The following is a 12,985-nucleotide window of genomic DNA, read 5'->3' as shown; positions in this document are numbered from 1 at the left end:
GGGTCATGGGGAAACACTGGGTCATGGGGAAACACTGGGTCATGGGGAAACTCCGGGTATTGGGGAAACACTGGATAGTGGAGAAACACTGCGTATTGGCAAATCACGATGTAATGGGGAAACACTGGATATTGTGGAAACACTGGGTATTGGGGAAACACTGGTTATCGGGGAAACACTGGGCATCGGGGAAACACTGGGCATCGGGGAAACACTGGGCATCGGGGAAACACTGGGTATCGGGGAAACACTGGGTATCGGGGAAACACTGGGCATCGGGGAAACACTGGGTATCGGGGAAACACTGGGTATCGGGGAAACACTGGGTCATGGGGAAACACTGGATAGTGGGGGAAAACTGGGCATATGGAAACATTGGGCATTGGGGAAACACTGGGCATTGGGGAAACACTGGGCATTGGGGAAACATTGGGCATTGGGGAAACACTGGGCATTGGGGAGACACTGGGCATATGGAAACCCTGGGTATTGGGGAAACACTGGGCATTGGGGAAACACTGGGCATTGGGGAAACATTGGGCATTGGGGAAACACTGGGCATTGGGGAGACACTGGGCATATGGAAACACTGGGTATTGGGGAAACACTGGGCATTGGGGAAACACAGAGTATCGGGGGAACACAGGGTATCGGGCGAACACTGGGTCATGGGGAACACTGGGTCATGGAGAACACTGGGTCATGGAGAACACTGGGTCATGGGGAAACACAGTGTCATGGGGAAACACAGTGTCATGGGGAAACTCCGAGTATTGGGGGGAAACACTGGATAGTGGGGAAACACTGGGCATATGGAAACATTGTCATTGGGGAAACACTGAGCATCGGGGGAACACAGGGTATCGGGGGAACACTGGGTCATGGAGAACACTGGGTCATGGAGAACACTGGGTCATGGGGAAACACAGTGTCATGGGGAAACACAGTGTCATGGGGAAACACAGTGTCATGGGGAAACTCCGAGTATTGGGGGAAACACTGGTTATCGGGGAAACACTGGGTATCGGGGAAACACTGGGTATCGGGGAAACACTGGGTCATGGGGAAACACTGGATAGTGGGGGAAAACTGGGCATATGGAAACATTGGGCATTGGGGAAACACTGGACATTGGGGAAACACTGGGCATTGGGGAAACATTGGGCATTGGGGAAACACTGGGTACTGGGGAAACTCCATGTAATGGGGAAACTCCGGATAATGGGGAAACTCCGGATAATGGGGAAACTCTGGATAATGGGGAAACACTGGGTAATGTGGAAACACTGGGCATTGGGGAGACACTGGGCATATGGAGACACTGGGCATTGGGGAGACCTGGGCATTGGGGAAACACTGAGCATTGGGGAATCACTGGGAATCGGGGAAACACAGGGTATCAGGATAACACTGGGCATCGGGGAAACACTGGGTCATGGGGAAACTCCGGGTATTGGGGGAAAACACTGGGTAGTGGGGGAACACTGGATAGTGGGGAAACACTGCATATTGGCAAATCACTATGTAATGGGGAAACACTGGATTTTGGGGAAACGCTGGGTATTGGGGAAACACTGGGCATTGGGGAAACACTGAACATTGGGGAATCACTGGGCATCGGGGAAACACAGGGTAGCAGGGAAACACAGGATATCGGGGAAACACTGGGTCATGGGGAAACACTGGGTATTGGGGGAAACACTGGGTCATGGGGCAAAACACTGGGTCATGGGGAAACACTGGGTCATGGGGAAACACTGGGTCATGGGGAAACATTGGGAATTGGGGAAAACACTGGGTGGTGGGGGAACACTGGGTATTGGCAAATCACTATGTAATGGGGAAACACTGGGTATTGGGGAAACACTGGGTATTGGGGAAACACTGGTTACTATGGAAGCACTGGGTAGTGGGGAAACTCCATGTAATGGTGAAACTCCGGATAATGGGGAAACTCCGGATAATGGGGAAACTCCGGATAATGGGGAAATTCCGGATAATGGGGAAACTCTGGGTAATGGGGAAACCCCGGGTAATGGGGAAACACAGGGTAATGGGGAAACACTGGGCATTGGGGAAACACTGGGCAAATGGAAAAACTGGGCATTGGGGAGACACTGGGCATGAAGAAACACTGGGTATCGGGGAAACACTGGGTCATGGGGAAACACTGGGTCATGGGGAAACACTGGGTCATGGGGAACGCTGGATCATGGGGAAACACTGGGTCATGGGGAAACACTGTCATGGGGAAACTCCGGGTATTGGGGGAAAACACTGGATAGTGGGGGAAAACTGGGCATATGGACACATTGGGCATTGGGGAAACACTGGGCATTGGGGAGGCACTGGGCATATGGAAACACTGGGCATTGGGGAGACACTGGCTATCGGGGAAACACTGGGTATCGGGGAAACACTGGGTCATGGAGAACACTGGGTCATGGGGAACACTGGGTCATGGGGAACACTGGGTCATGGGGGAACACTGGGTCATGGGGAAAGACTGGGTCATGGGGAAACACAGGGTCATGGGGAAACACAGTGTCATGGGGAACACTGGGTCATGGGGAACACTGGGCCATGGGGGAAACACTGGGTATTGGGGGAAACACTGGGTCATGGGGCAAAACAGTGGGTCGTGGGGAAACACTGGGTCATGGGGAAACACTGGAAAATGGGGAAAATCCAGATATTGGGGAAACATTGGGTATTGGGGAAAACACTGGGTGGTGGGGGAACACTGTGTATTGGCAAATCACTATGTAATGGGGAAACACTGGGTATTGGGGAAACACTGGGTATCGGGGAAACACTGGGTCATGGGGAAACACTGGGTCATGGGGAAACACTGGGTCATGGGGAAACACTGGGTATTGGCGGAAACACTGGGTCATGGGGCAAAACACTGGGTCGTGGGGAAACACTGGGTCATGGGGAAACACTGGGAAATGGGGAAACTCCAGATATTGGGGAAACATTGGGTATTGGGGAAAACACTGGGTGGTGGGGGAGCACTGGGTATTGGCAAATCACTATGTAATGGGGAAACACTGGGTATTGGGGAAACACTGGTTATTGGGGAAACACTGGGTACTGGGGAAACTCCATGTAATGGAGAAACTCCGGATAATGGGGAAACTCCGGATAATGGGGAAACTCCGGTTAATGGGGAAACACTGGGTAATGGGGAAACACTGGGCATTGGGGAAACACTGGGCAAATGGAAACACTGGGCATTGGGGAGACACTGGGCATATGGAAACACTGGGCATTGGGGAAACACTAGGTATCGGGGAAACACTGGGTCATGGGGAAACACTGGGTCATGGGGAAACACAGTGTCAAGGGGAAACTCCGAGTATTGGGGGAAAACACTGGATAGTGGGGGGAAACTGGGCATATGGAAACATTGGGCATTGGGGAAACACTGGGCATTGGGGAAACACTGGGCATTGGGGAAACATTGGGCATTGGGGAAACACTGGGCATTGGGGAGGCACTGGGCATATGGAAACACTGGGCATTGGGGAGACACTTGGTATCGTGGAAACACTGGACCATGGGGAAACACTGGGTCATGGGGAAACTCCGGGTATTGGGGAAACACTGGGTCATGGGGAAACACTGGGTAGCGGGGGAACACTGGGTAGCGGGGGAACACTGGGTAGTGGGGAAACACAGGGTCATGGGGAACACTGGGCCATGGGGAACACTGGGTCATGGGGAAACACTGGGTCATGGGGAAACACTGGGTCATGGGGAAACACTGTGTCATGGGGAAACAATGGGTCATGGGGAAACACTGGATAGTGGGGAAACACTGCGTATTGGCAAATCACTGTGTAATGGGGAAACACTGGATATTGGGGAAACACTGGGTATTGGGGAAACACTGGGTATTGGGGAAACACTGGGGATTGGGGAAACACTGGGTACTGTGGAAGCACTGGGTAGTGGTGAAACTCCGGATAATGGGGAAACTCCGGGGAATGGAGAAACACTGGGTAATGGGGAAATACTGGGCATATGGAAACACTGGGCATTGGGGAGACACTGGGCATATGTAAACATTGGGCATATGGAAACACTGGGCATTGGGGAAACACTGGGTATCGGGGGAACACTGGGTATCGGGGGAACACTGGGTATCGGGGGAATACAGGGTATCGGGGGAACACAGGGTCATGGGGGAAAACAGGGTCATGGGGGAACACAGTGCCATGGGGGAAACTCCGGGTATTGGGGGAAAACACTGGATAGTGGTGAAACACTGGGCATATGGAAACATTGGGCATTGGGGAGACACTGGGTATCGGGGAAACACTTTGTCATGGGGAAACACTGGGTCATGGGGAAACTCTGGGTATTGGGGAAACACTGGGCCATGGGGAAACACTGGGTAGCGGGGGAACACTGGGTAGCGGGGGAACACTGGGTATCGGGGAAACACAGGGTCATGGGGAACACTGGGTCATGGGGAACACTGGGTCATGGGGAAACACTGGGTCATGGAGAAACACTGGGTAGCGGGGGAACACTGGGTCATGGGGGAACACTGGGTCATGGGGAAACACTGGGTCATGGGGAAACACTGGGTCACGGGGAAACTCCGGGTATTGTGGAAACACTGGATAGTGGGGAAACACTGCGTATTGGCAAATCACTATGTAATGGGGAAACACTGGGTATTGGGGAAACACTGGGTATTGGGGAAACACTGGGTATTGGGGAAGCACTGGGTAGTGGGGAATCTCCGGATAATGGGGAAACTCCGGGGAATGGAGAAACACTGGGTAATGGGGAAATACTGGGCATATGGAAACACTGGGCATTGGGGAGACACTGGGCACATGGAAACACTAGGCATATGGAAACACTGGGCATTGGGGAAACACTGGTATCGGGGGAACACTGGGTATCGGGGGAACACTGGGTATCGGGGGAATACAGGGTATCGGGGGAACACAGGGTCATGGGGGAACACAGGGTCATGGGGGAACACAGTGCCATGGGGGAAACTCCGGGTATTGGGGGAAAACACTGGATAGTGGTGAAACACTGGGCATATGGAAACATTGGGCATTGGGGAAACACTGGGCATTGGGGAGACACTGGGTCATGGGGAAACACTGGGTCATGGGGAAACACTGGGTCATGGGGAAACACTGGGGCATGGGGAAACTCCAGGTATTGGGGGAAAACACTCGGTAGTGGGGGAACACTGGATAGTGGGGAAACACTGAGTATGGGCAAATCACTATGTAATGGGGAAACACTGGATTTTGGGGAAACGCTAGGTATTGGAGAAACACTGGGCATTGGGGAAACACTGAGCATTGGGGAATCACTGGGCATTGGGGAAACACAGGGTATCAGGGTAACACTGGGTATTGGGGAAACACTGGGTATCGGGGAAACACTGGGTATCGGGGAACACTGGGTCATGGGGAAACACTGGGTCATGGGGAAACTCCAGATATTGGTGAAACATTGGGTATTGGGGAAACACTGGGTATTGGGGAAACACTGGATAGTGGGGAAACTCCATGTAGTGGGGAAACTCCGGGTAATGGGGAAACTCCGGGTAATGGGGAAACACTGGGCATATGGAAACACTGGCATATGGAAACATTGGTAATTGGGGAAACGCTAGGCATTGGGGAAACACTGGGTTATGGGAAAACACTGGGTTATGGGAAAACACTGGGTAGTGGGGTAAAACACTGGGTAGTGGGGGAAAACACTGGGTATTGGGGAAACACTGAGTAATGGGGAAACACTGAGTAATGGGGAAACACTGGATATTGAGGAAAACACTGGATATTGCGGCAAACACTGGGTAATGGGGAAACACTTGATATTGCGGAAAACACTGGATATTGCGGAAAATACTGGGTAATGGGGAAACTCTGGATATTGGGGGAATACACTGGGTAGTGGGAAAACACTGCGTATTGGCGAGTCACTATGTAATGGGGAAATACTGGATTTTCGGGAAACACTGGATATTGCGGAAAACACTCGGTACTGTGGAAAGCACTGGGTATTGGGGGAAATACTGGATATTGGGAAACCACTGCATATTGTGGAAAACACTGGATATTGGGGGGAAACTGGGTATGGGGGGAAAACTGGGTATTGGGGAAAACACTGAGTATTGAGAAAAACTCTGGGTATTGGGGAAACTCCGGGTACTGGGGAAACTCCGGGTACTGGGGAAACTCCGGGTATTGGAGAAACAATGGGTAATGGGTAAACTTCAGGTAATGGGGAAACTCCGGTATGGGGAAACACTGGGTGATGGGGAAACACTGAGTGATGGGGAAACACTGGGTATTGGGGAAACCATGGGTTATGGGGAAAGACTAGTAATGGGGAAACACAGGGTATTGGGGAAAACTGGGTATTAGGGAAACACTGGGTAATGGGGAAACTCCGGGTATTGGGGAAACTCCGGGTATTGGGGAAAAAACCGGGTAATGGGGAAAAAAACGGGTAATGGGGAAACACTGGGTGATGGAGAAACACTGGGTGATGGGGAAACACTGGGTGATGGGGAAATACTGGGTATTGGGGAAACACTGGGTGATGGGGAAACACTGGGTATTGGGGACACACTGGGTATTGGGGACACACTGGGTAATGGGAAAACTCCGGGTATTGGGGAAAACATTGGGCATTGGGGAAAAAACTGGGTTTTGGGGAAACACTGGGTAATGGGGAAACACTGGGTAATGGGGAAACACTGGGTAATGGGGAAACACTGGTATTAGGATATAACACTGGTTGTTCGAGAAACACTAGGTATTGGGGAAATACTGGCTCTTGGGGAAACACTTGGTATTGGGCGAAGCACTGGGTAAAGGGGAAACACTGGGTATTGGGGAACACACTGGGTAATGGGGAAAGTCTAGGTAATGGGGAAAGACTGTATTGGGAAAACATTGTGTATTGGGGAAAACACTGGGTATTGAGGAAAGTCTAGGTAATGGGGAAAGACTGTATTGGGAAAACACTGTGTATTGGGGAAAACACTGGGTATTGGGGACACACTGGGTGGGTATTGGGGACACACTGGGTGGGTATTGGGGGCACACTGGGTGGTTATTGGGGGAAACACTGGGTAATGGGGATGGTGTGTGTATCATTGTTCGCTCTGCCATACCCTGGTTTCTGTGACTCACGCACAGTCTCTGATGAGTTTGCTGTTGATTTGCTTAACATCCGTTCTACAGGATAGGTCAATGCATCGTACTTGTGTGCAGGGGAGAGTTCGGCTATTGGACAAGAGTAACATTGCATGTTTACACATACCTACCTAAGGTACAGGTCAATGCAGGCAGAATTAATCTGGAAATACTGACGTTTTAACCATGAAGCTATCCCTTACAGCACTGACAGTTTTAACTGGCTTCTGCTTGTGTTAGCTAACCACCTCATGGATGATGCACCTTAATGATGGGTTGGGTAAGTGGAAACTAATTACCTAACGTATTAGAACTAATGTCTTAACAGTTAGAATTACTAGTCGAATGTACTGCAGAGATGTGAAGTTGAGAACTAGCTGACTCCCAAGGTTCAACAGCAAAGCAAGTACTGATAGATAAGATACCAGGAATAAGGAATTGTACTCATTCACTCATAAGCGGTCCCTCAAAATGAGGATGACTTGCTTCCACGCCAAAAAAGGATGAGTTCATAGGTGTTTCAATGAAGGACCTGAACTACATCCAGAAGGGTGGAAGATGCCTGTGCGTGGATTTTTTTAATGTGTGGTGACCGTTGCACACTAGCCACCATACGGGCTTGACAGAGCTGGGTCTTGGTCCAGTGGCAAGGATTAACCAGGACGACTGGAGGCCAGCTCTACTGCACGGACCTAGTGCGCGCACATATTGCAGTGTGGGCTGGCCTGTGCTGCCCCTGGGCCCCTGGTCCCGAACTCACGCCTCTCCCCTGGGCCCTGATCACATCCCTCTACAGTCAATTGTACTGCTCTCACACTGACTGCGGATAGATATATCTTTGCTCATTAGTTCAGTATTCAGCTTATTTTGTTTTTGTTCACTCCTGGGATGTGGGCATCGCTGACATCTATTATCCATACCTAGATTCCCCAGACACAACTCAATGGCTCAGTCGGTCACTTCAGGGGGAAGTCAGGGTCAACAATGTTGGTGTAGGACAGGAGTCACATATAGGCCCAGACCGGGTTAGGATGGCGAGTTTCCTTCCCGAAAGGACATCAGTGAACCAGTTGGGGGTTTTGCGACAGTCCGACAGCTTAGAATCAGAGACAATTACAGCACGGAAGGAGGCCATTTCGGCCCATCATGTCCCTGCCGGCCGACAAAGTGCTACCCAGTCGAATCCCACTTTCCAGCTCTGGGTCCGTGAATCACGATGGTCCAGCTTCATAGTCACTTTTATTGAGACCTGCTATTTATGTCCACATTTTTAATATACTGAAATCAAATTCTAAAACTATTAACTGAGTTATAGATAAGGTAAACATTTGCTGATTAGTCTCTCCCAATATTAAGTATTTTAAACATATTTTTAACTCCAGCCTAGTGAAAGTGCTGCTCTTTTTTTCCCAGATTGGTAATGTATGATCTGTTTATGCATGTCGAATAACACTTACAGAGACAATAAATAATCTGCAAAGGGATATAGATAGATTCAGTGAGTGGGAAAAAATTTGGCAGATGGAGTATAATGTGGGAAAATGTGAGGTTATCCACTTTGGTTGGAAGAATAAAAACACAAATTATTATTTAAATGGAGATTACAAAATGCTGCGGTACAGAGGGATCTTGGGCTCAGAATAAGGGGTCGCACATTTAAAATTGAGGTGAGGAGGAATATCTTCTCTCAAATGGTTGTGAATCTTTGGAATTCTTTACCACAGAGAGCAATGGAGGCTGGTCATTGAATATATTTAAGGTGGAGGTAGACAGATTTTTGAGCGATAAGGGAGTGAAGGATTATGGGGAGTGGGCAGGGAAGTTCAGGTGAGGCTAAGATCAGATCAGCCATGATCTTATTGAATGGCGGAGCAGGCTCGAAGGGCCAAATGGCCGACTCCTGCTCCTATTTCTTATGTTCTTTGGTAGAGGAGTGTGTCATTGCAGCCTAAGCTTTAACAATGGTTGTAGCCCTCAGATTCGAAGAGTCTAAAAGGGACAGCTTGATTTTCTGTCACTGTGGTGGAGACACATGCGACTCACCTGAACAGCAGCATCAAGGCATTGAAGAAGGTGTGGAAGTTGTTGTGACGATCGATGGGCGTGCCTTCATCCAGACCAATGTTTCCAAAGAGCTGTGGAATCCAGGGAAATATTGCAGCAGTTCTATTAGTCAGCACACAGAACACTGGCTTAGTGTATTCACAGTAAAGTTTTTCTGTGCAACAGAGCGACCCACCTGCATTCCAATAATGGCGTATATGAAGAACAACATCGCGATCAGGAGGCAGACATATGGGAGGGCCTGGGTAGAAAAGAATTTGAACATCGTGAACACTACAATATATTAATCAGAAGATGCCAAACAGAAGCGGGAAAGACTAATACACTAATGCTTTGTTAGAGATTCCAGTGCACCAATACCTCACCAGTGCATCTATACCTCAACATTGCACCAATACCTGACCAGTGCACCTATATTTGACCAGTGCACCGATACCTGACCAGTGAACCAATACCCCACCATTGCACCGATACCTGTGCATTGCACCGATACCTGACCAGTGCACCTATACCTGACCAGTGCACAGATACCTGACCATTGCAACAATCCAGCTTCATTGCACTGCTACATGACCATTGCACTAATAGCTGACCAGTGCAACAATTCCTGACCATTGCACCGATAACTGACCAGTGCATCAAAACCTGACCATTGCAACAATACCCCACCATTGCACCAATATGTGCCCAGTGCACCGATACCTGACCATTACAATGATACCTGACCATTGCACAATTACCTGACCAGTGCACCAATACCTGACCATTGCACCAATACCTGACCATTGCACCAATACTTGACCATTGCACCGATAACTGACCAGTGCATCAATACTAGACCATTGCACCAATACTCCACCACTGCACCGATACCTGACCAGTTCAACGATACCTGACCATTGCACATATACCTCACCAGTGCACCGATACCTGACCAGTGCACCGAAACCTGACCATTGCATCAATATCTGACCAGTGCAACATTACCTGACCAGTGCACCATTACCTGACCAGTGCACCATTACCTGACCAGTGCACCGATACCTGACCATTGGACCAATACCTCACCAGTGCACCAATACCTGACCAGTGCACCTATACCTGACAATTGCAACAATACCTCAGTATTGCACCAATACCTGACCAGTGCACCTATACCTGACCATTGGACCAATACCTCACCATTGCATCAATACCTGACCACTGCACCGTTACCTGACCATTGGACCAATACCTGACCAGTGCACCTATACCTGACCAGTGCAACAAAACCTGACCAGTGCAACAATACCTGACCAGAGCACCTATACCTGACCAGTGCACTTATACCTGACCAGTGCAGAAATACTTGACCAGTGCACCTATACCTGACCAGTGCAGAAATACCTGCGACCGGTGACCAATACCTGAGACCAGTGCACCAATACCTGACCAGAACCCCTATACCTGACCAGTGCACCGATACCTGACCATTGCACCAATGCCTGAGACCACTGCAACAATAACGAACCAGTGCACCAATACCTCACCAGTGCACCAATACCTCACCAGTGCACCAATACCTCACCAGTGCACCAATACCTGAGACCACTGCAACAATACATAACCAGTGCACCAATACCTCACCAGTGCACCAATACCTGATCATTGCACCGATACCTGACCACTGCACCGATACCTGACCAGTGCACCGATACCTGACCAGTGCACCAATACCCGAGAACAGTGCACCAATACCTGACCATTGCACCAATACCTCACCAGTGCACCGATACCTGACCAGTGCACCGATACCTGACCATTGCATCAATATCTGACCAGTGCACCATTACCTGACCAGTGCACCGATACCTGACCATTGGACCAATACCGCACCATTGCACCAATATCTGACCAGTGCACCTATACCTGACCAGTGCACCAATACCTGACCAGTGCACCAATACCTGACCAGTGCACCTATACCTGACCAGTGCAGAAATTCCTGTGACCAGTGCACCAATACCTGAGACCAGTGCACCAATACCTGACCAGAATCCCTATACCTGACCAGTGCACCGATACCTGACCATTGCACCAATACCTGAGACCAGTGCACCTATACCTGACCAGTGCAACAATACACCACCATTGCACCGATAACTGACCAGCGCAACAATACACCACCATTCTACCGATACCTGACCAGTGCACCGATACCTGACCATTGCACCGATACCTGACCAGTGCACCAATACCCGAGACCAGTGCACCGATACCTGACCATTGCACCGATACCTGACCAGTGCACCGATACCTGACCAGTGCACCGATACCTGACCATTGGACCAATACATCACCATTGCACCAATACCTGACCAGTGCACCAATACCTGACCAGTGCACCAATACCAGACCAGTGCAACAATACGTGATCATTGCACCTATAGCTGACCAGAGCACCTATACCTGACCAGTGCACCAATACCTGACCAGTGCAACAGTACCTGACCAGTGCACCAATACCTGACCAGAGCACCTATACCTGACCAGTGCACCAATACCTGACCAGTGCACCTATACCTGACCAGTGCACCAATACCTGACCAGTGCATCTATACCTGACCAGTGCAACAATACCTGACCAGTGCACCAATACCTGAGACCAGTGCACCAATACCTGACCAGAACCCCTATACCTGACCAGTGCACCGATACCTGACCATTGCACCGATACCTGAGACCAGTACACCAATGCCTGACCATTGCATCTATACCTGACCAGTGCATCGATACCTGACCAGTGCACCGATACCTGACCATTGCACCGATACATGAGACCAGTGCACCGATACACCACCATTGCACCGATACCTGACCAGTGCACAAATACCTGACCAGTGCACAAATACCTGACCACTGCATCTATACCTGACCAGTGCACAAATACCTGACCAGTGCACAAATACCTGACGAGTGCACCTGTACCTGACTAGTGCACCTGTACCTGACTAGTGCACCTGTACCTGACCAGTGCACCGGTACCTGACCAGTGCACCGATAGCTGACCATGACACCAAGACCTGACCAGTGCACCGATACCTGACCAGTGCACAAATACCTGACCAGTGCACAAATACCTGACCACTGCATCTATACCTGACCAGTGCACAAATACCTGACCAGTGCACAAATAACTGACCAGTGCACAAATACATGACCAGTGCACCGATACCTGACCATTACACCTGTACCTGACCATTACACCTGTACCTGACCAGTGCACCGATACCTGACCATGACACCAAGACCTGACCATTGCACCAAGACCTGACCATTACACCGATACCTGACCATTGCACCGATACCTGACCATTGCAACAATACACCACAATTGCACCTGTACCTGACCAGTGCACCGATACCTGACCACTGAGCCGATCCCTGACCATTGCACCGATACCTGACCATTGCACCGATACCTGACCATTGCACCGATACCTGACCAGTGCAACAATACACCACCATTGCTCCTATACCTGACCAGTGCACCGATACCTGACCACTGCGCCGATCCCTGATCATTGCACCAATACCTCACCAGTGCACCGACACCTGACCATTGCATCAATATCTGACCAGTGTACCATTACCTGACCAGTGCACCAATACCTGACCATTGGACCAATACCTCACCAGTGCACCAATACCTGACCAGTGCACCTACACCTGACCATTGCAACAATACCTGA

The 12,985-nt window shown here is 50.1% G+C and overlaps 1 protein-coding gene across 1 annotated transcript in view; it reads right to left on the bottom strand.

Moving 5' to 3' along the window:
* The window catches only part of LOC139268197 (probable voltage-dependent R-type calcium channel subunit alpha-1E), a 952,421-nt gene that overhangs the window by 543,955 nt on the left and 395,481 nt on the right, over positions 1-12,985 (bottom strand). The window contains exons 8-9 of the mRNA XM_070886246.1: positions 9,430-9,495; positions 9,234-9,325 (exon numbers count right to left, since the gene is read on the bottom strand). Coding sequence (XP_070742347.1) covers positions 9,234-9,325; positions 9,430-9,495 — 158 coding nt within the window. The remainder of the gene's footprint in view (positions 1-9,233; positions 9,326-9,429; positions 9,496-12,985) is intronic.

Source organism: Pristiophorus japonicus, chromosome 8 (assembly GCF_044704955.1).
Source record: "Pristiophorus japonicus isolate sPriJap1 chromosome 8, sPriJap1.hap1, whole genome shotgun sequence".
Classification (NCBI taxonomy): Eukaryota; Metazoa; Chordata; class Chondrichthyes; family Pristiophoridae; genus Pristiophorus; species Pristiophorus japonicus.
This window is presented reverse-complemented; position numbering and strand designations above follow the sequence as displayed.